This window comes from Furipterus horrens, unplaced genomic scaffold, assembly GCF_987537825.1.
Source record: "Furipterus horrens unplaced genomic scaffold, mFurHor1.1.pri manual_scaffold_4, whole genome shotgun sequence".
NCBI classification, from domain to species: domain Eukaryota; kingdom Metazoa; phylum Chordata; class Mammalia; order Chiroptera; family Furipteridae; genus Furipterus; species Furipterus horrens.
In genome coordinates, this window is record NW_028327174.1 from 64,632,783 (window position 1) to 64,658,261 (window position 25,479).

At 43.7% G+C, this 25,479-nt stretch overlaps 1 protein-coding gene across 2 annotated transcripts in view; it reads right to left on the reverse strand.

Annotated features, from left to right (window-relative positions):
- The window catches only part of GRIP1 (glutamate receptor interacting protein 1), a 681,920-nt gene extending 659,029 nt beyond the window's left edge, over nucleotides 1-22,891 (reverse strand). For both annotated transcript variants that reach the window (XM_090273572.1, XM_090273573.1), the window contains exon 1: nucleotides 22,669-22,891. In XM_090273572.1, coding sequence (XP_090129698.1) covers nucleotides 22,669-22,726 — 58 coding nt within the window. In that variant the 5' untranslated portion in view covers nucleotides 22,727-22,891. The remainder of the gene's footprint in view (nucleotides 1-22,668) is intronic.
- Between the last annotated feature and the right edge of the window lie 2,588 nt (nucleotides 22,892-25,479).

A 25,479-nucleotide genomic window follows, 5' to 3' on the forward strand; every position in this document is an offset into this window, starting at 1 on the left:
GGAAGAAACTGCAAAGTCAAATAGTTTGTCCAAAGCCATAGAGCCACTTAGTGTAGGAGTTAGTATTCAAATCCAACTCTGACTCTAAAAGCCCAAATCTCTAATTATCCTGCAGTAAAATCAAGTTTCCTAAATTGTTTTCCCATGATAATTAAAAGGAAAATTTTGATAATTGACTATTTCTCCCTCATCTACTACATACTGACATGATGAAGAGTTCATGAGGGCCTTTGATTCACTCAGGAGTCTTCTTTAGGTTAAACAGTGGGCAGGAGGAGGCGGGGCTTAGATCAATCAATCAACTAGTGTTTGTTGAATGCCTGAGATTTGGGGCCAGGCATTAAAAAAAACTATAGTGGCGTAGTGGAACTGATTGTTATTCTGATATTCCAATGTTGGGGGGTAAAGGGGAGAAACCAAACAAATACCTTGGGAATTTAGAATGAAATAAAGTAGAGATCCTTTGAGATTAAAGAAACACTGAATCACAAAAACTGACAGTTTACATGTAATAGGAGTCTGGGAGAATTAGTTGTTAAAGAGGTGCTTTGAGGGAAAAACTATTGCATTAAACCAACTGCCTTAGTCTAAGTATGACTCATGATTATGCTGAAATTCGTGATTATTCACCATGCAGTCAACTGTATCTAAAAAGTATGATGCAGTTAAGAGTCCATGTACATATCAATGCAGCCTTAGAACAAGAATGATGTTATATAATAACATTACAAATGTTTTCCTAAAATATATCTGAACATTCCCTAATAGGCTTGCCATATAACTATGCAGCCCTTTGGTTTCAGTAGTAAGCAAGGAAATTGATTAAGTACTACTTCCTGTATTTGATATTAAGAAAAAACAAATGGCATAATAAATTATTCAATTAAAGGCCATTTTTTATTTCACTCCACTAGAGTACAATGAATTGGCTTGGAAAAATCAGGGCAAAATATACTAATCTTCATTTTACTGGCATGTTATTATACACTGGTAAAATCTATTCGTTTATCTCAAGACAAAAGAAGGCTATTAGATATTTCCTTCAGTTGTTTTCTAAGAATCACAAATTTAAAATATATAGAGAGAGAAAGAGATAAGGAAATATGTAAACTATTCACATTAAAAAAAAAAAAACACCTTGTACTTGGCAAACCTTCTTTAAGTGTTACATATAACAAAAACAAAAATTAGTTTTCACTTAAAACAATTGCATGACATAATTCAGTGCTATACCCTAGTACTAGGTGGTAAGATACTATTGACTTGTACATAGCTTTTGACTCTAGGTAGAGAGAAAAAGATAGGCCTAACTTTTCCTACCATAATTTTTCATAGTACAACTCATTTTGTCTCATGTAGTCATTCATTTAAGAAATATTAAATATCTACACCATGCCTTGCATCATGGCAGGCAGGGTGAACACAAACAAGGAAACTATGAAACAGCTACTAACAGAGCAATCATGTCTCAGAATATCAAGAAAAAGATTTTCACTGTAAAACATCTCTCTATCATTTTTTTGCTCTAAAACATCAACTATGTCATCAAGAGAGGATAATTTTAGCAGAAAACATTTGTAGCTTTAGACATTAAAGAACACTGTCAAGAGCTAGTCTATAGATTGCCATGGATAGAAGAGAAACTCCCTGTTCATCTGCCATCTTCCTCTCCTGGAGTAAGAGGAGTCTAATTAGGTCCCCTATTCTTCTTCAATCCCAAGGGATAGACCAAAAATGATATGGTACTAAAAATTTTCCTGGTAGTTTTCCCCCTGGAATCAAGATGCTCAAAACTCCAACATAAACCTTGAAAGTAATGGAAAACCTAACTACTCCATCACCTGAAAATCATTTCTCTGACTCTCTTAATAGCATTGCTTTAGAGCCTCAAATCATCAGATAGTCACTGAGCAGCTACTAAGACCCAAATACTCTTCTGTGTGCTGGGAATAGAACAATAACAAAATAGATAACAATCCCTGCCCTCACAGAGCTTGCATTAGCAATAAAAAAAAGGCCTATATATAGTGTACAAATAAATAAGTAAATAAACAGTATACAAATAAGTAAATAAAATAAACATGGAAAAAATTAAAACAAGCAAGAGAGAAGTTGTTAGGAAGGTTGCCATTTCAATTAAGATAGTCAGGGAAGGCCTCATAGGAAAGCTACATTTATGCAGACTTGAAGGTCAGAGAGGGAGTCCTAGAGGCAAAGGGGTAAGGGCAGAGAAAGACCCTGAGACATGAGCAAATGTGGTGCTTCTATGGCCAGTGTGACTGGAGTGGAGCAAGTCTGGGGGTAAGCATGAAAACATAAGGACAAGTGGGTGCAAGAAGCCTGGTAATGTAGGGCCATCATACTTTGGCTTTCACTCTGAGGGAGAGAGGAAGCCATGAAAGGGTTTGGAGCAGATCTGAGATACTTTTAAAGGATCACTGTGGCTTTTCCGCAGAAAATGGTTGTAAGAATAGAGGACAAGGGGACAAGCGGAAAAACCAGTTGGGAGGAGAATGCAATAATCTAGGTACAAATAGGTGATGGTGGCTTGAACTGAGTTGTACGTGGTAGAGGCGGGTGACAATAATCAGATCCTAGATATATTTTGAAGGTGGAGTCAACTAGATTTTCTGACATTTTGGATGTGGAGTGCGAGAGAAATACAGGAACCCAGGGAGACACCAAGGGAGATATCAAGGGCTTTGACATGAACAAGAGGTAAAATGGATTTGTCATTTACCAAAATGGGGTACACTAGAGAGGAGCAGATTTGTGGGAGAGAATCAGTAGCACTATTGCAGACACCTGCCTGTTAGACATGCAAATAGAGATGTTGAAAGTCAGGTAAGTAGGAAAGCCTGGAGTTCAGGAAAACAAGAAACTGGGTGGCGGTGGATGTTGGGGAACACAAATTATGTGAATAATGAAGTCACCGAAATTATGACAGAAGTACCATGGGAACAAGTGGTAGTGAGCCAGGAGTTAAAATGGTCACCAACTGAAGTGACTGCAACAAAGAGGAACAGTGGTTGGTGTCATCTGATGTCACAAGATTCAGAATTAGGGATCTTTATAAAGGAGGGAAGAACAGTCTAGAAGTAGCAAAGAGGAACAAAAGGAACTTCTACTCCCACCTCCAGGGGTGTGTGAAAGAAAACTGCCACCACCTGAGAGGGCACAGAGGAAGCAATGCCCTAAAGATGAGTCAATTTTCAGGTAGAGTCAGGTGAAGGGGAAGTTAATGCAGGAGGCTGAGGATATAAAGGATTTTGCTGATGATAAAACAATGAGTACCAGAGAATATCCCCCTGGCTGGTTTGGCTCAGTGGATTGAGCGTCGGCCTGCGAGCTAAGTGTCGCTGGTTCAATCTTCCAGTCAGGGCACATCAGAGAAGGAAAACTCTGATTCCAAAAAACCTCTGCTGCCTTGTGGCATACCTCTTCAGGGAAAAGGCTAAGGAGAAGGGAAACTCTGACTCCAAACCTCCGCTGCCTTGCGGCATACCTCCTCAGGGGAAAGGCTAAGGGAGTAAACCCCGACAGAAAATCCGGAGCCGGAGTCCCTAAGGCGGTTTGACGTTGTAGTCAACACCGGCAACTCCTGCGGCGCACCTGAAGCCAAGCTGTATTGACTCTGTCTTTCCCCTTGGATCCTTCAGCTGCGAAGAGAGGGGGGGTCTGCTGCATGGGCAACAGCTGGCCCTCCATATCACCCTGCCCAGGCTTTGTAGCTTCACTGGAGAGGACACTCCAGCGTCATCGCAAGATGTCGACTTAACACGGGAGGAGACAGTTACTGGTTATAAGCTCATCCGATTGGCGAAGGAAATGAGCGCCAGGGGTCTCCTCTGACGGTGGAAGAGGTCATCGCACCTCACTGGACAGCTACCACCCGCCTCAAGCTGGGCAGCCCCCAGCCAATTAGGTGCCGTCTCGCCATGGCTCACCTGCCCCACTGGGTGCGTGGGGATCAGAGAGGCGTCTCTTGAAAAGTGGGCCACAAAACACTCGCACCAGGCAATTCCAAGCAAACAACAAGAAAGAAGCCTCCAGCTCTTCGCCTCGCTAGCTGGAACATCAGGACCATGTGTCCCAGACTTACTGCAGACCTTCCGTGGATAAATGGTGCCAGGAAAACCACCGTCATCGACAGGGAACTGGCACGACTAAACATCGACATTGCGGCTCTACAGGAGACCCGGTTGGCCGACAACGGAACTATCAGAGAAACCAACTACACCTTCTACTGGCAAGGGAAGTCTCCGGACCAACCAAGACAGCACGGTGTTGGGTTCGCTGTGAAGAACACGCTTGTTAACTCCATAGAGCCACCCACAGGAGGCACAGAGAGATTACTTACCCTCCGATTGTCAACAACTTTCGGCCCAGTCAGCATTCTTAGCGCGTACGCCCCAACCCTCTGTGCCACCACTGAAGAGAAAGAACAGTTCTACCATGCACTGGACGAAGCGTTATCCAAGATCCCCAGAAGTAACGCTCTTTATCTCCTTGGAGACTTCAACGCAAGAGTAGGAGCCGACCACACGGCCTGGCCCACCTGCCTCGGAAACTTTGGGAGAGGAAAGATCAATGAGAATGGTCAGCGACTGCTTGAGCTTTTGTGTCACCATGGCCTGTGCGTGACAAACACATTCTTCAAGTGCAAAGAGATCCACCAGGTGTCATGGAGGCACCCCCGCTCCCGCCACTGGCACCAGCTTGACCTCGTCATCACCAGAAGAACAGATATTGGCAGCACCCTCCTCACCCGCAGCTACCACAGTGCAGACTGCGACACGGACCATGCCCTCGTGGTAAGCAAGGTGCGCATAATGCCGAAGAGGTTGCACCACTCCAAGATGAAGGGACGCCCACGCATCAACACCAGTTGTGCCAGCAACCCAGTTAAGACCCAGCAATTCATCAACAGGATGGAAGATGCACTCGGCGAGGGAATGGCGGCAGATGACATTATCGAATCCAATTGGTCACGTCTCCGCGACGCCATATACAACTCCGCCATTATTGCTTACGGGAAGAAAGAGCGGAAGAACGCTGACTGGTACGAGGCTCACTGGGAAGAAATGGAACCCGTGATCGAGGCTAAGAGGAAGGCCCTACTGGCTTACAAGGCCACGCCCACTCCCAGTACACTTCAAGCTCTACGGGCTGCCAGGAACAAAGTCCAGAAGACTGCCTGCCACTGTGCCAACACCTATTGGCTAAACCTGTGCAGAAGCATTCAGGAAGCCGCCGATATAGGCAACGCACGAGGAATGTATGAGGGTATCAAGAAGGCAACAGGCCCAATCCCCTTCAAGATCGCCCCCCTTAAGTCCAAGACAGGTGAGGTCATCACTGACCAGGAACAGCAAATGCGGCGGTGGACCGAGCACTACCTCGAGCTGTACGCAACGAAGAACACCGTAACAGACACTGCTCTTAACGCCATCCCAGACCTACCAGTCATGGAGGAGCTAGACACCCCACCTACTGCGGCAGAGCTCGGCAAAGCCATCAACTGCCTCGCTTACGGGAAAGCACCAGGAAGCGACGGAATCCCTCCAGAAATCCTAAAGAGCGGGAAACCAGTCCTGCTACAGCCGCTCCACCATCTACTCTGTCTCTGCTGGAAGGAGGGTTACATCCCCCAGGATATGAGAGACGCCAACATTATCACCATGTACAAGAACAAAGGAGACCGCAGCGATTGCAACAACTACCGGGGCATCTCTCTCCTCAGCGTCGTCGGCAAAGTATTCGCCCGGGTCGCTCTTGCCCGCCTGCAGACCCTTGCTTCCCGCGTCTACCCAGAGTCCCAGTGTGGCTTCAGAGCTGGCCGATCAACAGTGGACATGATCTTCTCCCTACGCCAGCTGCAGGAGAAGTGTCACGAGCAGCATAAACCACTCTACCTCGCCTTTATCGACCTCACGAAGGTGTTTGATCTGGTCAGTCGAAGCGGTCTCTTCAGCTTGTTACGGAAGATTGGCTGTCCACCACATCTGCTTGCTGTGGTCATGTCCTTTCACGACAACATGCACAGCACGGTGTCCTACAACGGCGCAACCTCTGAGGCCTTCCCAGTCAGCAGCGGAGTAAAGCAGGGCTGCGTCCTCGCGCCTACGCTGTTCAGAATCTTCTTCTCCATGATCCTCCAATACGCCTTTAAGGACTGCAGCGAGGGTGTCTTCATTCACACCAGATCCGATGGCAAGCTCTACAACCTGGCCCGTCTACGAGCAAGACCAAAGTCAAAGAGGTGCTCATCTGTGAGATGCTCTTCGCCGACGACGCAGCCTTGACATCACACTCTGAAGAGGGACTCCAGCAGCTAGTCACTTGCCTTTCCCACGCATGCAAGGAGTTCGAACTAGCCATCAGCCTGACGAAGACGAACGTTATGGCTCAAGGCACGGGGACTCCCCCATGCATCACCATCGACGGATACACCCTGGAGGTTGTCAACGACTTCACTTACCTCGGGTCCACCATCTCGAGCTCTCTGTCAGTTGACTTGGAGGTCAACCGGAGAATCGCCAGGGCAGCCACAGTTATGGCCAAACTGAACCGGCGAGTGTGCGTGGAACAATTCCAGCCTCACTGAGAAAACCAGACTGCGCATCTACCAAGCCTGCGTACTAAGCACTCTCCTCTATGGCAGCGAGACGTGGACCACCTACGCAAGGCACGAAAGGAAACTCAACAGCTTCCACATGAGGTGCCTGCGACGCGTCTTGCATGTCGCCTGGCAGGATAAGGTTCCCAACACCGAGGTGCTGAAGCGAGCCAACATGAGCAGTTTGCATGCAGTTCTTAGTGAGAGACGCCTCAGGTGGCTCGGCCATGTCAAAAGAATGGATGCAGGCCATATTCCCAAAGACCTCCTCTACGGCGAGCTAGCAGAAGGCCAGAGGATGACAGGGCGCCCAAAACTGCGGTTCAAAGACATCTGCAAAAAGGATATGACACAGTGCTCCATCAATCTCAACACATGGGAAGTTCAAGCAGACGACCGCCTAGCCTGGAGGCTCGCGGTCAGGCAAGACACGTCACGCGCAGAGGCTGCGCGCAACGAGGAGGCGGCCCAGAAAAGATCGAGGCGGAAGCAGCGTCAACAGCAGCACCGACAGCCATCTGCCTTCACCTGTACCAAGTGCGGCAGGGATTGTCACTCCCGAGTCGGACTGCACAGCCATTCTCGGCGGTGCAGATAGACTCTCAAGAAGCTACGCCATCGTCTCTCGAGACGGACGGCTGCCGATGACGATGACGATGACCAGAGAATACAACAGAATGAGATAAGGAACTGCTGTGAAACAAATTACCCCAAAACCTAGCTGCCTTTTTGTTTTTTTAAAGATTTTATTTATTTATTTTTAGAGAGAGGGGAAGGGAGGAAGAAAGAGTGGGAGAGAAACATCAATGTGTGGTTGCCTCTCGTGTCCCCGCCCCAACTGGGGACCTGGCCCGCAACCCAGGAATGTGCTCTGACTGGGAATCGAACCGGCAACCCTTTGGTTCTCAGGCTGGCACTCAGTCCACCAAGCCAAACCAGACAGGGCCTAGCAGCCTTTTAAAAAACATTTAATCATGCTAATAGATTCTGGGTCAGGGATTCAGACAGAACACAATAAGAATGGCTTGTATCTCTCTATTCCATGTATCTAGGGCCTCAGCTGTGAAACCTCAAAAGCCGGGGTAACTCAACCTCTGTGGGGTAAAATCATCTAAAGCCTCATTTACTCACACATTTAATGTCTGGGCTGGGAAGATGGAAGACCAAGCTTGCCAACCACAGCCCCTATACTTGCCTCTCCATGTCAACTGGCTTCCTCACATGGTGGCCTCAGCACAGTCAGCAGTAGTAGAGTCACCCAGTGGCTCAGGAATCTAAACACAGTTGTTCCAGCTAAGGATGGGGAAGCTGCATGTCTTTTGTATCCCAGGCACAGAAGTCAGAGTATCACTTCCAGCATACCCAATTGGTTCAAGTCCAGATTCAAGTGGAGGGGACACAGTTACTACATGGGAAAACTGTCAAAACAATTTTGGAGGCCATAATGTTAAAACCAACACATCAACTTTTGCCCAAAAGGAACAGTTTGAAGACACTGAAAGATGAAATTTATAGGAACATTATAGAAACCAGATTAATCTGTCCCTGTCTGTTACAGACTGAATGTTGTATCCCCCCCCAAATTCATACATCGAAGTTCTTAGAGTGTGGCTGTATTTGGAGATGAGATCCCCAAAGACATAGTTAAGGTTAAATGAAGTCATAAAGGTGGGAACCTGATCCCACAGGATTAGTGTCCATATAAGAAAAGACAGCAGAGAGCTTTCTCCATCCCCTTACCTCATGCATGCTCCAAGGAAAGGCCATGTGAGCCCACACAATGAAAAGGCAACCATTGACGATCCAAGATGAGAGTTCTCACCAGAAACTGACTATGCTGACCCTGACACAAGATTTCTAGCCTACGGAACTGCAAAAAATAAATGTCTGTTGTTTAAGCCACTCATCCATGGTATTTTGTTATGGAAGCCTGAGCTGGCAAATACCCTGCCCTCCCTCCTTTATCAATAATATAATCAGTACAAGCTGAGAGGGTAGGGTTTTGAGTAAATGCAGTAATTGAATCATTGAATGCAGAGTCCAGGTCATACTCAGTAATTTTATACAATTGTTGGAAAAACACAAGGCTACGCTTCAGTGGTAGGGCATATACATATTTATATATTTACACACACACACACACACACACAGAGGTCAGCATTTGAGATTGCTAACAAAGCCAGATGAGGTGCTTTCTCAGCAGATGGAGCACTCACTACAGGTGTTTGATTCTAGCCCGGCAAATTTTCATTCTACTAACTATAATTATGGGGGGGGGGGGGGGTGAAATGGTAACAAAAAAACTAAATTTATATTGCCTTGTTCAAGGTTTTCATTTAATGAAAATGTGCTCTGCACTTACTAGAAAATTATACATTTAAAAAGAAACATTTGTATTCATCTGAAAAATCTAATTTTAAATGCCACTCTGTTGTAGTCAATAAACCTAACACTTCGGAAGAGGGCAATGTAGAAATCCTGTGACTATCTAAGTTTGACTTTGTGAAGATATCAGTGCACTTCTCCCAATCTTTTTCAATGGAATTTCTGAATATCAGTAATAGGAGATATAAATACATAACGTTAAAAGATACCAAGTAGGAAAATTATTCACAGATTATATATCAGAAAGGTAAATAAATAACTACTACATTATTATTTGAATGTTTATGTATGTTATTTTCTACTGTTTTGTTGTTGTTCTTTAATGTACTAGCAGGTGAAAACGATATTCATTAACATTTTCTCAAATGACGAACTGTGCCTTAAAAAGACATAAACTCTAGTAATTTATGCTGTCAAATTCTGTGTCAGATCATCATTCTGTCTGCTATATATAACAATTGTGAAACTAAAAGAAATGAACACTTCGCCAGTAAAAAAAAAGTATTATTTTTAATATCAATTCATACATGAAGTCTTTAGTATATCTAGTGTCTCAATGTCTTTATTCAAAACACAAAGTAAACCTTTTAAACATATCAATATCTAATATAATACAATGCACATTGCAGTTACACTACCAATCCTGAGAATACGTAGTTCTCATGTTCACACATTTGCTGATAAAATATGATATAAAGGGCAGATTTAAAATAAAATATTAAGTGAGAAAGGTCTGTATACAAGGCAGATCAGTAGAAGGTACTGTTTAAAATTACTTGTCAGCTTCAAACTACATCATCTCTGAGCTGTTTGACAGTTCTTCTCTGTTCCTTTCTTCCCTGATGTTTAGATCTCAGGGAGAGGTGCCCACTTAATCATGGGAACAGGACTCATCTCTATCATCCATTTTTCTGACTCCTGTCCCTTCCAGTTTGAAGGTTTTAAGTCACATAAGCCACTCCGGATATCTGGTACCACAGAGAATGGGAAAGGGGGGAAGTGGGGAGGGGAACAAAGATCAGATGTAAGTGTCCAGTATCCTACAAGGATTCAGAACTGCTTCACAAGTGCAAAAAAGACAGAGAAACTAACAGCTGTGTAGCTTTAAGAGTATTAGTGAATATTTTGACCAATGGTACTTATCACCTAGGATGACGGTCCCCTCTTTGCACAGACAGCATTCAACACGGCACTGGAGCAATACAGTGGTGGTATCTGCAGAAGGTGCCACCAGACACAATGGCAAGGTCCAGGAAGCCCAAACCAGCTACCAAGGTGACAAGACCAAATGGGAACAGTCTCACTTCACTGGAACCAGGGCACAACGCCCAGTCATAGCGTGTGCCAAGTCCAGAGCAGTGAATTCAGTGAGGGTCACACAATGAATAAAATGCCCTTCACCCAGTGCCATAAGAATAATAAGCTTTCCCCTTCACCCAAATGCCATCTTGTGAATGAGGGAGGGCGAAATCCTTGAAAAATAACAAAAACAATCAAGGAGTTTTAATCCATAAAGTGTTTTTTTTCTTTTTTCTTTTTTATTGAACTTTTTGGGCAACATTGGTTAATAAAATTATATAATTTTCAGGTATACAATTCTATTACATCATCCGTATATTATATTGTATGTTCACTACCCCATGTCAAGTCTCCTTCCATCACCATTTTCCCCCCATTTACCTTCCTCTACTTTCCCACCCCTCTTTCCCTATGGTAATCATCTTACTGTTGTCAGTGTCTATGAGGTTTTGTTTGCTTGTTTTGTTTTGTTTTGTTGCTTAATCTCTTCACCTTTTTCACCCAGCCCCCAACCCCCTACCCCCTGACAGCTGTCAGTCTGTTCTCTATTTGTAAGTCTGTTTCTGTTTTGTTGGTTGGTTTATTTTGTTCATTAGATTCCACATATGAGTGAAATCATATGGTATTTGTCTTTCTCTGACTGGCTTATTTCACTTAGCATAATGCCTTCCAGGTCCATAATCAGATGTTTTCCATCATCAGTGGGAATGAGATCTTGAAGGTAAAAAGGAAGCAGCTACAGAAAATAAATTATGTATATCCTAAAAGTACCACATACATTTTCTGGACACCCACACACACACCCACACACCCATCCTTCTACACTCTTTTCCCCAACCCCAGCTACATAAACATATTCTAATCCAGTACCATTCAAAGTGTGATCTGGAGAAATTCCAGAATTCCGATCAAGATGGCAGAATAGGTAAACACAGATCGCCTCCTCACAGAACCACATCAAAATTACAACTAAAATATAGAACAGCCATCTCTAAGAACCATCAGAAATCAAGTTGAATGGAAGTCTGACAACTATGGAATTAACGAAACCACATCCATCCAGACTGGTAGGTGAGGTGGAGATGCAGAATGAGCTGGCCCCACACCCATGTGTGGTGGATAAAAATTCAGGAGGGATATTTCATGAGTGAGGAGTCCCAGCCCCAAACCAGGCATCCCAGCCCAGGGTTCCAGTGCCAGGAAGATAAACCCTCATAACTTCTGGCTGCAAAAACCAGCAGGGATTGAGTCAGTAGAATAAACTTCTGGAGTCCCAAGTGGTTCCTCTTAAAGGACCCACACATGGCCTCACTTACTCATACTCACTTCCTTTGAGTTCTAGCACCAAGGTAGCAGCTTGAAAGGCACCAGTGGTATACAGGGAAAAACTGAAGTGGCTGGCATCAAGGTGAGAGCTGAGGGACAGCTTTCTGCCAGACTAAGAGGCAGGCCATTGTCCCTTTTCTGAACCCTCCCCACTACAGAGCCTCATATCTGAGACTGCATATGCCTGGATAACACTGTTTGCCTCACCCTGGAGATTCCAGAGACTCCTTCCCACCCAACTGGGCCCACACAAGCTGCTTTTCCATATGAATGGCTGGTCTTGGCTACTGTTTCACAACTTCTTGAATCCTATCAAACAAGCAACAGCTGGCCTCAGTGACCCCTCCCCCTCCATCCCCCATACTTCTTGCTAAGGGGCCCCAGGCCTGGCACTAGCAGCAACCAGCTTAGATTCACAGCTTGGCTTCACCTGGGAATCTCCAAGCCCAGCACTAGTAGCAGCCTTCTCAGATTGCTTTATAGCTCAGGCACGGTGGCCCTCAGAAAAAAACACAGGTGGAGGCTGACCTTGGACTGCACCACCCATGAAATCCAAGACAGCTACAGATCATATCAGAGCACCACCACCCTGCCCCTGCACAGCTGGTCCTCCATAGCAGAGGTTGGTGGTAAGTGGTCACAGCCAGTCCTTGCAGTTGACTGGCTTGGGTAAATCCCTCCCATTGATCTGCCAACAGCAACTAAGGTTCAACTACAAGAGGAGGGTGTACTCCGCTCACAGGGAGAGCGCACCTTGAGTACACAGCTTGGGTGATAGTGAAGGCTGTGTCACTGGACCCTACAGGAAACCTGCTACATAAGCCACACTACCAAAGCAGGGAATCATAACAGCTCTCCCTACTCCCTAATACATAGAAACAAACACAGGGAGGCTGCCAAAATGAGCAAAGAAACATGGCCCGAATGAGAACAGTTCAAAACTTCAGAAAAAGAACTAAACGAAATGGAGATAAGTAATCTATCAGATGTCGAGTTCAAAACACTGGTTATAAGGATGCTCAAGGAATTTAGTGAGGACCTCAAAACCATAAAAAAACCCAGTCAGAGATGAAGGATACACTAACTGAAATAAAAAACAATTTACAGGGAAACAACAGTAGAGCAGATAAAGCCAAGAATCAAATCAATGATTTGAAACATAAGGAAGCAAAAAACAACCAATCACAACAAGAAGAAGAAAAAAGAATACACAAAAATGAAGAGAGTATACCTAGAAGCATCTGGGTCAACTTCAAAAGATCCAACATTCACATTATAGGGATGTCAAAAGGAGAAGAGAAAGCAAGAAAATGGAAATCTATTTGAAAAAATAATGAAAGTAAACTTCTTTAATTTGGTGAAGGAAACAGATATACAAGTCCAGAAAGCACAGAGTCCCAAACAAGATGGATGCAAAGAGGCCCACTCCAAGACACATCATAATTAAAATGCCAAAGGTTAATAATAGAGAGAGAATCTTAAAAGCAGCAAAAGAAAAGCAGTTAGTTACCTACATGGGGAAGTCCCATTGACTGTCAGTTGATTTCTCAAAAGAAACTTCGCAGGCTAGAAGGGATTGGCAAGAAATATTCAAAGTCATGAAAAGGAGGAACCTACAGCCAAGATTGCTCTACCCAGCAAAGATATCATTTAGAATGAAGGGCAGATAAAGAACTTCCCAGACAATAAAAAAATAAAGGAGTTCTTCATCACCAAACCATTATTATATGACATGTTAAAGGGACTCATTTAAGAAAAAGAAGATCAAAACTATGAACAATAAAATGGCAAAAAATACATACCCATCAACAATTGAACCTAAAAAACAAACTAAGCAAACAAGAAGAACAGAGACAGAATCATGGATACAGAAAGTGTTTTGATGGTTGTCAGATGTGAGTAGGGTATAGGGGAATGGGTGAAGAGGTGAGGGGATTAAGAAGTACAAATAGATAGTTACAGAATAGCCATGAGGATGTAAAGTACAGTATAGTAAATGGAGTAGCCAGCCCACCCATGCATGACCCATGGATATGAAAAATGGTGTCGGGACTGGACTATCTGAGGGAGTGGGGTGTGCTGCGTGGAAAGGGGCAAAGGGGGAAAAATTGGGACAACTTTAAAAGCATGATCAATAAAATAGAATTAGAAAAATACAGTAAAGATTAAACTGATCAGGTAAACCATTAAAAATAATATGAAATTATAATTTTCAAAAAAATAAAATAATTTTTAAATTTATGATATGTGGACAATGCCAGGCAGAAAACTGTTTATTACCTGTCCATGGTTAGATGAGTAATGAAAATGAGGGTAAGTGATTATAAATCCTATAGCAACTTGACATTGCCCCAACAGCTAAGTCTGCGATGAATGAGCACATCTCACTGAACAGGACAAAGACTCATGTGAAAGTTGCAAATGGTACACTCAGTGTGCTTCAAGACTACATACCAGACTGAGATTTTAAAAAAGGCACCCCCACCACCACCCCGCTTAGTTCAGAAAGTACTAATGTAGATCAGCATGCTGCCTAATACTGCCTCCAGTTGTGGCGCCGCACTGGGTTTTGTATTTAGGATCAATATGGTGCAAAACAGACCAATGAGAATAGAGGACTTTGCATGTAAATGATGTGCTTTTGCCCAGGAAAGATCAAGAGATAACAGGCTGTGAAAACCAAGGTTCCCCAGAAGTTCCACAACAACAACAACAAAATGACAATATTCCTTTACATCAGAGCAAGTACCATATTCAAACTGCAACGGGGAATTTCAGTTTCCAGCAAACAATATCAAGGCACACAAAATAAATGTTAAGTTATTGATTTTTTTGGTAGTTTTGCTTGTATTTCATTTGTAAAATCTGTTTTGGTTTTGTGGTTGGATGAGAACTGTAACCATTAGGAATTTATACCTAGTTTTATGTTAGTAAATATTTAAATAGAGTAATAAGTTTTACAAGTCAGCAGTGGAGCTCTCCCTTAGAATGATTCCATCTATGATTTCAGTTTGAGAAGGAAAGATATCTTGGATATTGGGCTGGAGTCAGAAGCCTGGACTGGAGAGAGATAGGACCTGAAGGCCAGGGAGTAAGGGCAAGGCCTGTTCAGCATCTGAGTGGGACTTCTCCAAACACAGCCAGGAAGGACGCTGCTTTGAGGAACTGTGAAGCTATATACTGTAATTTGCATCATTTGAGTTATTTTATTAAAAATGGAAGCCTAAGCAGGAAACAACATACTTGAACCTCATTTTGGAAGACTAAGAATTAAGATTTTTTAATGAAAATTTCCAGTTTATGAAACAAGCTATGCAAATAATGCCTCCACCCAGAAAGCACTGACTCATAGACATAAGTACTTTAAGAATCTCCATCTTTCAACAACTCCTTCCCTTGTAACATAACCATGTAACAATTATAGCGTTCACCAGCAACATAACCCCAGGCGGTTAGTATACCAAGAATCATCCTTACTTCACAGATGAGGAAAGGGTAGTTCAGAAAAGCAGTCTGTGCCTTGAACAAATAATCAGGAACATGGCTAAGAGAAAATTTTAATTCTGGTTTTCTAATCTTGAGTCCAGTATAAAAAGTATTTAAAACTTTACTTAAAAATTTTTAAACCCACTTCATTCTATTACTGGGGAAGACATTTCTATAAAATAATTACCACTTTTGTCTCTTTCAGTTTAAAAAAGCACTTAAAAATTCCAAGTTAGTTTTAGGAGATAAATGCACAGAATAATAATTATTTTCCCTTTAGGATTCAATAGTATATGGATTTTATATAATTAAATAAAAAAATAGTGTATTTTAAGCTATCATCTTGACCCGGGCTCGTACCCAATCACTTTGGTGGTTCTTTATTTTTACATCATTCTACCAGATTATGTTTACATTTTCCCCCTACATAGATTTGGGAGGAGAGGGAAAATAAAGGCTATACGTAGTGGAAAGAATACCAGGCTTTGTAACAAGGCACTGGGTCTCCAGGCACAATTCTTGACCAATCACTACCTAAACCAGAGACCTTCACCCTCCATATTTCTTACATTCACCTGCTCACCAAGAGGCCCCCTGAGTATCTCTGCAAGACCTGAAACAGGGCAGTAGCTTCTTACCTAATCCCCACTCTACCCCCTAGTCCCTCATTTTTCCAATCTTTCCTCCTTCTGCCTAGGTGACCTGTGGAAGATGTAAATCTGATCCCTTCACTTCTCCCTTGGAAGTCCTTCTTTTAACTCTTCATCGCCCACAAGATACAGTCTAAACTTTACAGTCTGGCATACAAAGTCATACCAAAGCTGGCTCTTGAGTCTCATCTTCTCCCACCCACCCTCCCCACATCATGGGGAAATGCATATTCATATTCAACAGTGAATACGTATGTGCATATTCTACATTGCAGCTCTTTAAGAAACAAGTTGTGGCTCTTGGAATATTTGTTTCCACAGTGCTTTGGAACACACCATGCCCCTTGTCTGAAATATCAGTCCTCACATCCCCTCCCAAGCTTCTAAACTCTTCCCCTTCCTTCAAATCTTTTAACTCTTCCTCTGTCCCACCTCCTGAGAATGGTCCTCAAAAGTTTCTTTCTTCCCAGCTGCCCTCAGCACAGTCAACCCCTCTCCTCTGCTCCCTCAGCATTAATCTGCACAGGATGAAAGGCTGTAACTGAGTTATCTGTCATATCATTGACTCTACAACTATCCATAATAATCTCATTGAAAATGGGAGCCATGATTTTTTCATTTCTAGTATCCATCATGGCAGTTAGTGGCCAATAACTGTTTCCTTAATGTATGAAATGTTGCCTGGGATATATTTTCCTCTACATTGGAGTCTCTTCTTTTTTGTGACAGACTAGAATATATCAGAGACTTAGGCCTTTTAAAGTTCTGTGTTTCAGTGTAGCTTTTCATAAAACACCGGTTCTTGTTTTTGGGTTTTGTTGTTGTTGTTGTTGTTGTTTTACTAATTTATGAAGTCTTTAAAGAATAAAAACTATCATTTCATCTTTAGGGTGTAACAGGGAGCACACTGGGGGGTCCCCTGAAAATAGAAGAGAACCCCACAACCCTTGGTGGGAGGAAGGGGGAAGTGGACAGAGGATACTGCATTCAATATGCTTTGTGTAACAATGGCAAGTTAACAGCCATACCTTTTTTGAAGGAAGCAGACTGCTGCCCAGATGGAAGGTGTATGTGACTTTTAAGAGCATACAGGGACTCATGACATAACCAGGGGAGGTGAATGCCCAGCCCGGACATCTGAGGGTCACAGGGAACTCTTGTACTGACTAAAGATGGCAACCAAAAGACAGTAAAAGATATGTGGGAACTGGCAAAAACGGCACATCATAGAAGGGGTTGGGTATGAGGTCACATAGATAGTTCTGGGCCAAGCACTAAAATTGAGGGCAGGCTGAAAGAGAAGGGGTCCAGTGCACCATCAGGTTTGATGTGTAAGGAGATGCCACAAGGTCTGGAGCAAGAAAGAAGAGGCTCACTGGGAAGCCTATCTGGAAAAGACAGCAGCAGAGCTGATGGACTGGCCAAGCCAAGCTTTGACTCCTGAGGGATGCTTGGAGCTAAACTGTGACCAGGAATGCTGAGCTGCAGACTTCTGCTTTTCTGAAAGACAGTGCCTCTGACTGGTGTATTCTGAAACAGGCCTGGTTTAGCAAAGGGAGGCAGGATTATGGGTTTCTGAGTGTTTTAAAGGGAGTGGGACCTTAACAGCAGAAATCTGCCATTATTCTAAATCTGTATAACCTTTAAATAAACAACCCCTTTCCTTTTTCACCAGACTCTTGCATTGGGAATCATACTCCTTGGTGGCAGGTACTCAAACCCCACAACTGATCCAGACCAGCATTGGTGGGGTTCTGTAACAAGGACACCTTGAGGCGTTGAGTTTACAGATCTGTATCAAGATATAAAAATAACAGTAGTTTCCTTAACAATACACAAAATACTGTCATAAATTATGCGCCCCCATGTTTAATTTCATTTAACCCTCCCATAAGGTAGATGTTACTTTTCCTCATCTTAAAGAAGAGAATACAATGGCTTTGAATAGTAAAAAGGCCACAGAGCAAGGAAGGGATGAAGTGGATTCAAACACACTGCTATTCAACTTGTAATATCTTGTGGTCCACCTCTCTGCTGAGTATGGCTAAGGAATCTCTCTAGGATACAAGCCATGTCTTCACATTCTATTCAACACCTGATTTGGTGCTTAAAGTTTAATCACCGTTGAAACGAAAGGCAGTAAGAAAGTCAATCGGGTACATTTTAATTGGTAGATATATTTAAAAGAACATTAACTTTCCCATAAAACTGACAGCACCCTTTGGCTACTGACATGCCTAAACAGGTAGTTCTCTTGAATAAGAAAAATTGTATTGACAGATTTTTATATTTAATAAAACTTTGAATTTAAGAAGAAATACAATTTAATAAAAGATAAAACCAGGTTTTGCTTTAGCATTTGAATAGCATTCTCTATTAGATGTGTTACTTGGTATTACTACTTTTTTGCACTTTGTATTACCAAAATACTATTATATTTTAACTGAAAATAAACTGATCAAATCCTAAATGCCTTCTACCATCACTCATCACCAGCATTTAATATAAGAGTTTTAAAACTCATGATACTCAATTTTCAATATTCTTTACCAATTATTGTTGATACCACTTTTTCAATCAGGCTGATGCAGAAAAAAGCAGAATCTCAAGTCCCTCTGTCTGGCCACTGGGCCTTCTGGTAGATAGTCAGGCAGAGAGTTCAGATGGATGGCTTTAATTAAATAAAATGTCGGCAAAAGAGCAAATGCACAATATAGTAGTTTCCCAGTTTGTTGCACTGAGGAAGAATACCTGATTCTTGTTAATTCTTGCCCTTAAGACATACTTTTCAAAAAGAAGGAAAACTATGTAATTATGTCAAATCTTTGGTGGAAAAACCACTTACTTAAATGAGTTCTTTAAGTTTAGTCAAATAATTCTACTTAAAAATGTTAGCATTTCAATGCTTATGGTTAGAGTTAATAAAACTATGTAGGAAAGTCAGTTTGTCAAAAGCCCAAAATATATTTTGGAAGCTTCTTCCAAATAAACTCTTCCAAATTCTGTTCCAAAAATAAAAAAAAAATAAGATGTTACAGTGTAACACAATGCTAAAAACTTCATCTCAGGAAATTTAACTTTTTTGAATTATCTCTTTAGAAACTGGTACCCTAACTCTCCACTTTGTAATTTTAGTCAAATATTATCCCTTCTCTGATGATCAGTTTCTTCATCTGTCTGGGTAAGTAATAATACCTACCTCACAGGTATGTGGTAAGGCTGCACCAAATAACACATGTGAAAAATAGAACATAGTGCCTGACACACAACAGACTCTCCATGCGTTTAGAGTTCCTCTTTTTTCCCCACAGCTCTCCCAGGTCAAAACTCAAATTTCAAATTGGGTTTTTTTGCTAAACAGGTTGAGTGTGGTAGTCACCAGATCTTCTTATGATGTGGAAAATGAAACAGGTCAAAGCTATAATACAGGCACACTACTTGAGCCCCTTGCACTTTCTCATAGATATTTTATAAAAGCTAATTCTTTAAAGCTAAGAGATCCACATACTTTCATTTGACAAAACAGAAGCAAAATCCCAGACACAATAATTCCTACAGAAGTCCAAATAAAAGTTCTCGAGTTCACTTGTAAAACTCCAAAACTTCTGAGAAGTACAGAAAGGTAAGAGAAGAGGAGCTATAGAAGATGCCTACATTTTCCCCTGCTGAATATATATATATATATATTTGCATGGCAAAAGAAGGCATCATTAATTACTGAGGCAAATATCCCTTTACACTGAGATTTCATTTAACAACTGTATTACTATCATACATGATCAGTTAATAAGAGAATTAAAACAATTAATCAATTATTTTATTTAATTTGATTGCAAGAGATATTAAATAGAACAGTTTTCAGAATCATTTCACTTCTCCTGAAACATTGTCCCCAAAGTGTATTAGGTGGTTTCCAAGTCGATTGGGTTTATCAGCTCAGGCAGAAAATCGGGGGGTGAGGACAGAGAAATGTGTCCTGAATTTTAATACTTTGTCACTGTATATAAGTGAATCTTAACACGTTTTTTTGCAAGTGACTTCATTTACTGCAACAACCCCCATGTTACAGTCTCCCTGTTCAGCATTGCATGTGGTAGCAATAGTTCACTCAATATTATCTTGACAGAGCCCTTCAAGATGAACCCAAGTTACAAATGGTGTATAGATATGGCATGAATTTATACAGACTGGCCAAACCTCTCTTTGTATGTGACAATATCAAGAACGTGGGTTCCTTAAATCTTTGAGTTGAGATTAGTATTTTTTTAAAAAAGGGTAATACTGAGAAATACTCATTCAAATATGTAGTCCTTAGGCTAGCAGTCTGTATTAATTTGCATCACATTTCAGAAAGAGATTTCACTCAATAAAACCTACATGAAAAATATTATGCTAGAGTAGTCTCCATAATGGATTTTAGAATATTTAAATGTAAATTGAATGAAGAGAATGTGGAAAGAACAATGGTTATATGAGTATAATGAACCTTAAAATTTAATGGTAACATATTAGAAATTGACTTTTTGGTCAATGTTACTCCCAAACAAAATTTAACATGTATTTGTCCCCCAACCTGATACTTTAATCTTTCCATTTATATTTAATGAGAACTTGTTTCAACACCATTTGGACCAATTAAATTTGTAAATTCCAAAGAAAAAAGTTAAATGCAATCTTATTTCAAATACAAATAGAAAACATTGCTCATTATTTTACAATAAATCTTTCAAAAAGATAAGCCAATCTCAAGCAGTGTGCTCTGATATATGCATTAAAAATTAGTTAATTTAAGTATATCTGTATATATGTACATACACAACTGAAACGCAAAGTAGGAGATTTTAAAAGAAACAAAACACATATATTTGTGCATTCCCATTGAAGAAGAACCTCAAAAAGAACTACCACAACCAAACAAAAACAATGCCAATTAGAAAAGCATCACATAATATAAGCAAAAAGTAAGAAACCTTTAAAGTAAAAAGGGACATGAAGTAACAAAGGTTCCCTTTTTTCCCCTATGGGAGAAGATATGGCAGAATACACAATTTCTGACTCAGATTTTTACCTTCTGAAGAAAATTCAACCTTATCTCCACCAAACAGATTAGCTGATCACCTTCCAAAGTTACCATATATTTCTAAAAAACATACATTTTGTTCCAATCCAAAAATCTACTCATTTCATCATTCCGATGAAATTGTTGGCAGTACTGCGGTGTTTCTTTAGCAAACAGACACATTTAACACCAAGTGCACTGTGACATTCAGTCCATGCTTGACAGAATGCTTGCATTTAGTGTTTTTGCCTTATTATAAATTATTGGCATCAGTATTTGCAACTTTTAAGATACAGTTAACTAAAGGGAAAAGCATTTCTAAAGCTGGGATGCATTTTGAGTAGGTAAAAGTGAAGTCCCTCACCAGAAAATGTGCTGAAATGTACACACATTTCCATTAAGGAAGTGGTTAAAAAGGGATGAATTCCCTGAGTCATTAAACAGGATATAAGCCAGACAGGTTGTGCCACCTAGAGAAAAACTGGAAATCGTGCATTGGCTCTTCAGTAGTTAGCATTATTTCAAAAGCCTGAAACTTCTGGCATGTTCAACAACCAAAGCCACCCTGCATACCAACTCATCAAGCTGCTGGAGTAAGCTTCCCTGACAGCTCTGCCTTCTCCACCCACCAGACTGGCCTCCTGCTTTCCTCACCCACCTACCCTGGCAGGGCCATTTAACCTCAGTACCGACTGTTGCCACAGCCCATGCGAACCCAACATCCTGAAACCATCCAAGTCGAAAGCATTTTCCTGGAAGCCAGGGTAGGCAGGCCGGGGTGGGAGGGGCAGGGGAATAAACCTGGTGGTGGACCTTGCCAACCAGGGTCCCTCAGGATGCTAGCAGAGCCACGGCGCAGACTCTCCTCCAGCCCCTTGGGGCCTGTATTGGAAATTCTGGTGCACTCAGTATATCATATCCAGGTTACCGAGCTGAACTCCCTGGCCAGCCTTGGCACAAACCAAACACCATAAAATGACCTCAACAGCACTAAGTCTTTAAGATGCAAAAGGTCTTCAACTTTCCTCTCCAAGTCACTTAAAAGCAACGTGCCTAGCACTCTTGTCAAGCCAAAGCACAAAAGATCTACAAGTAACCTGGCACGGAGAGCCGCTTTTACCAAGAAAATAGACAGTAACTGAAAAGCCCGCAGTCCTGCGGTATTAACTTGACAGCCGGGACTGCGCTCAGGCATAACTCATCTCCGAGGCGTCACTCCCAGTCCAGAGCCTCAGCCTAGGGACAACCTTCCCCCTCCTCCCTACCCACTCCGAAGACCTGAGGCAGCGCCCACTTCCCGCCCCCGCGCTCTTCCTCCTCCACCTACTCCTCCTTCTTCTCCCTGAATCTCCAGCAACTTTGGGCTTGGCAGCACCGTGGAAGCTCAGCCAGCTGCGGGGACACCGCAAAGACGGCCGCGGGAGGAGGAGGAGGAAAGTTTGAAAAGTCACTTAAAGCACTGCAGGACCCCTCCCGCCCCCATCCTTACACCCAGCACCCAACTCGCACACAACTGCTCCGGGCTCCACGTGTGAGCGGGCCCTGGAGAAGCTGAAGTTCCCCTTCTGTTTGCCGCAGAAAAACCCTTCTCTAAGCGAGAAGTTGGCTGTTGCAGCACCACCCCTTTTCCCCCCTCTACCCCACCAACACCCCCCCCCCCCAAAAAAAGAAATCTGAGTTCGCACGACGCTGCCTGGCTTCGCCCGCGGCACCAGTGGGCGCGGCGCCCCTCCCCCGTCGGCCAGTGAACACTACGGAACAGAACTGGGGAGAGGGAGGCACCGGGGGCGGCCCCCGGCCCGGACCCCCGGACCCGCCTTCCCCCGCGCCGTCGCCTCACTCACCTCTCTCCTGCTCCTCCGCCTGCAAGCAGATGGGGATATTCTTCTTCCAACCCGGCATGGTGCCTGCTCTCTGCGCTCGCTCTCAGGCTCGATCTTTCTCGCTCGCTTGCTCGATCCCTCTCTCCGAGGCTCGCCGCGCCTCCCTCTCGCCCTCTCGGGCCGGCCGCTGCGCGCTCGGGGCTCTTCAGCAGGGCTGGGGCACCGAGGCGGCTCCCGAGCACATCGAGGCGGCGCCGCGCGCCCCGCGCTCGCCTCAAACTCGCCGGCGGCTTCGGGTGGCGGCGGCCGGGCCAGGCCGGCCGGGCCGGGCTAAAGGGGCTGCAGAGGCGGCTGCCGCGGCGAGGATGCGAGGCCGGGCCGGGGGCTGGGGAGCGCGTGCAGGCCGAGATCGGGGACTGCGGAGCCCCGGGGAGGTGGGCGCCCGTGGGAGGAGTGGGCTCGCGCCGCCGCCTCTTTCCCCTCCTCCTCCTGCTTCTTCCCCTTCCTTGTCTCCCCGCCGCCAGCAGGTGGGACTCCGAGCTGCCGCTGCCGCACAAAGCTCCGCCGGCGGCAGGACTGAAGCTGCGGGTTCCCCGCCGCCTCTCGGCGGAGCCTCTCCCGAGACGCGCGCAAAGCTGAGCGGGCACGGAGGGGGCGCGCGCGCTCACACCCTCCACGCCCCGAGCGGGCGGCCGGCCTGCGAAAGGCCCGCCAGGTACCGATCCTGGCACCCAGCCGCGGGTGCGGAATCCACGCCGCTCCCCCACAGTTACCACTCCTCCCTCGGCAAACCCAACTGGCAGCTCCGCGGGCTTAGGCGACGACCTCAAAGGAGTGGAGGGCAGTGTCCTTCCCTCTAGTCCCTCCTCCTCGCCGCTCTCCCCCGCCCTGGCTGTCGCCCCCTCCCCCTAGTCCAGACTTTGCAGCTATGGATTCTCTAACTTCGCCCTTCAACTAAGGGAAATAGCAACTTTTGGAATGACCAGCAATGGTTCCAGGAAAGGTGTGAGTAGAGAACCTCTTTTGTTTCAGATGAAGCAAGGAGACCTTGACTGAGTGAATATTTCATTGCGTCTTCAAGTATACGAAGGGTTTTTATGCCCAGCTTTGACGATTAGTTGCTTGCCCTTGCCATAGGTTCATAGAATATCGGTGGGAGAATGGATAGAGGAGGAGGGGGGCTAACAGTAGAGCCTGAAAGATTCTGCCCAGACATGGGGGCGCTTGCTTGTGATTTCAAAAGGATAAGACCAAGAGGGGCTCCTGACAGTCTTCCAAATGACACTTGGCAACTGCACCTCCTGCAGAGACTTACGACATCGGTCCTCAAGGCGGGGGTCCTGACTGGGTAATACTAATGTGTTCCACCTCCTAAGTGTCTGACGTGGACGGAGGGGTTTCGGGCCCCGAGGCTACAACTACTGGCCTGTAAGTTGTTGGGGGCCCACTACTGCACTGTTATGACTCTCTCTGACCTGCAATTTATTTTTGGCCTCTGAAGGAATTGCAGTTCACTCTCCCAAACCGAGGACATTGGTTCTTGCCAGCCTTCTTGCTCTCTTCTCTTGGAGACATAATAATACAGCCAGAAAATTTAATAATTATCAGAGGCAGAAAATAGAATTTTTCCCTCTGGCATTGTATATGCAGTCTTACCAGACTGGGATATTTGCTCCTGCTGCTGCCCCTGGGCTGGGTGGCTGACTGTCATTACAGAAATGCCCAGATGCCAAAGACAAGGGGCTATCTCTCCTAAGCAATGGAGAGTCACAGCTCCAGAAGCTTCAATGGCAAGAGAATTGAAGAGCTGAATGAAAGGCAGAATCAAACCATCCCAGGGGGTTATCAGTAGACATCTGGTCTGAGCTGCTCAAATCTTCTTTCCAGATTCTTTGAGAAGTGAAACCCAGAAAACCAATCTAAACATCACACCTGTCACCCTTAAATGGTCCACCTTCTGTCCTGAAACAGTCTTGGCCTAATCTTGTTTCACGATCTAGTCTTACTACCTTTAATGTGGAGAAAGGCACCTGTCATTGATTTTTCTATAAGGACAGAGCAAACCCAGCCATAACCAGGATAGCTGGTGTATGTATGCAGGCAAAGACCTAGGTTTTAACGTTGGTCATAATTGTTTTTGTTTTAATCATGTCTTATATAGCATTTTATATGTATGAGGTTGTCTAACAAGGATAATTCTAGAAAACCTACACACTATGGTATGGATTGAGCCCTACTCTTATTTCAATGGTGACTTGTCCTGCCAAGTTGAGTGACAAATTCCAGTTGATAGGGAGTTTCAGCTCACAACTGTTTAAAAATTTTTTTAATATGTTTATTGGTTTTAGAGAGCGAGAAACATTGTATTCTTGCCCTGACTGGAAATCAAACCTGTAACCTAGATATGTGCCCTGACTGGGGATTGAACCCACAACCTTTGGTGTATGGGATGATGCTCCAACCAACTGAGCTACACCGCAAGGGCACAACTGTTAAAATAATAGTATTTTAACTCAAGTAGAAAACATTCCTAGTATATGTTAGACTCTGGGCTAAAAACCTGGGATCTAAACTATAATTAAGTAGTCAAAGATCAGATTAATACATTGTCTTATGTGTTAGGGTCAGATACAATTTTACAGATTATGCAACTGAGACTAGTAAAGAAATTCTTAAGAATGGATTCCTATGTTCCCTAACCTCAGAGTAGTTATTATCTAAACATTTCTTCAACAATATCCAACCTTGCATCATCTTTGTATGATATGTACATCTAAGTCATCAGTTAGACTTAAGCTCACTCAGGTGGGCATATGGCTTATCTTTTTGCAT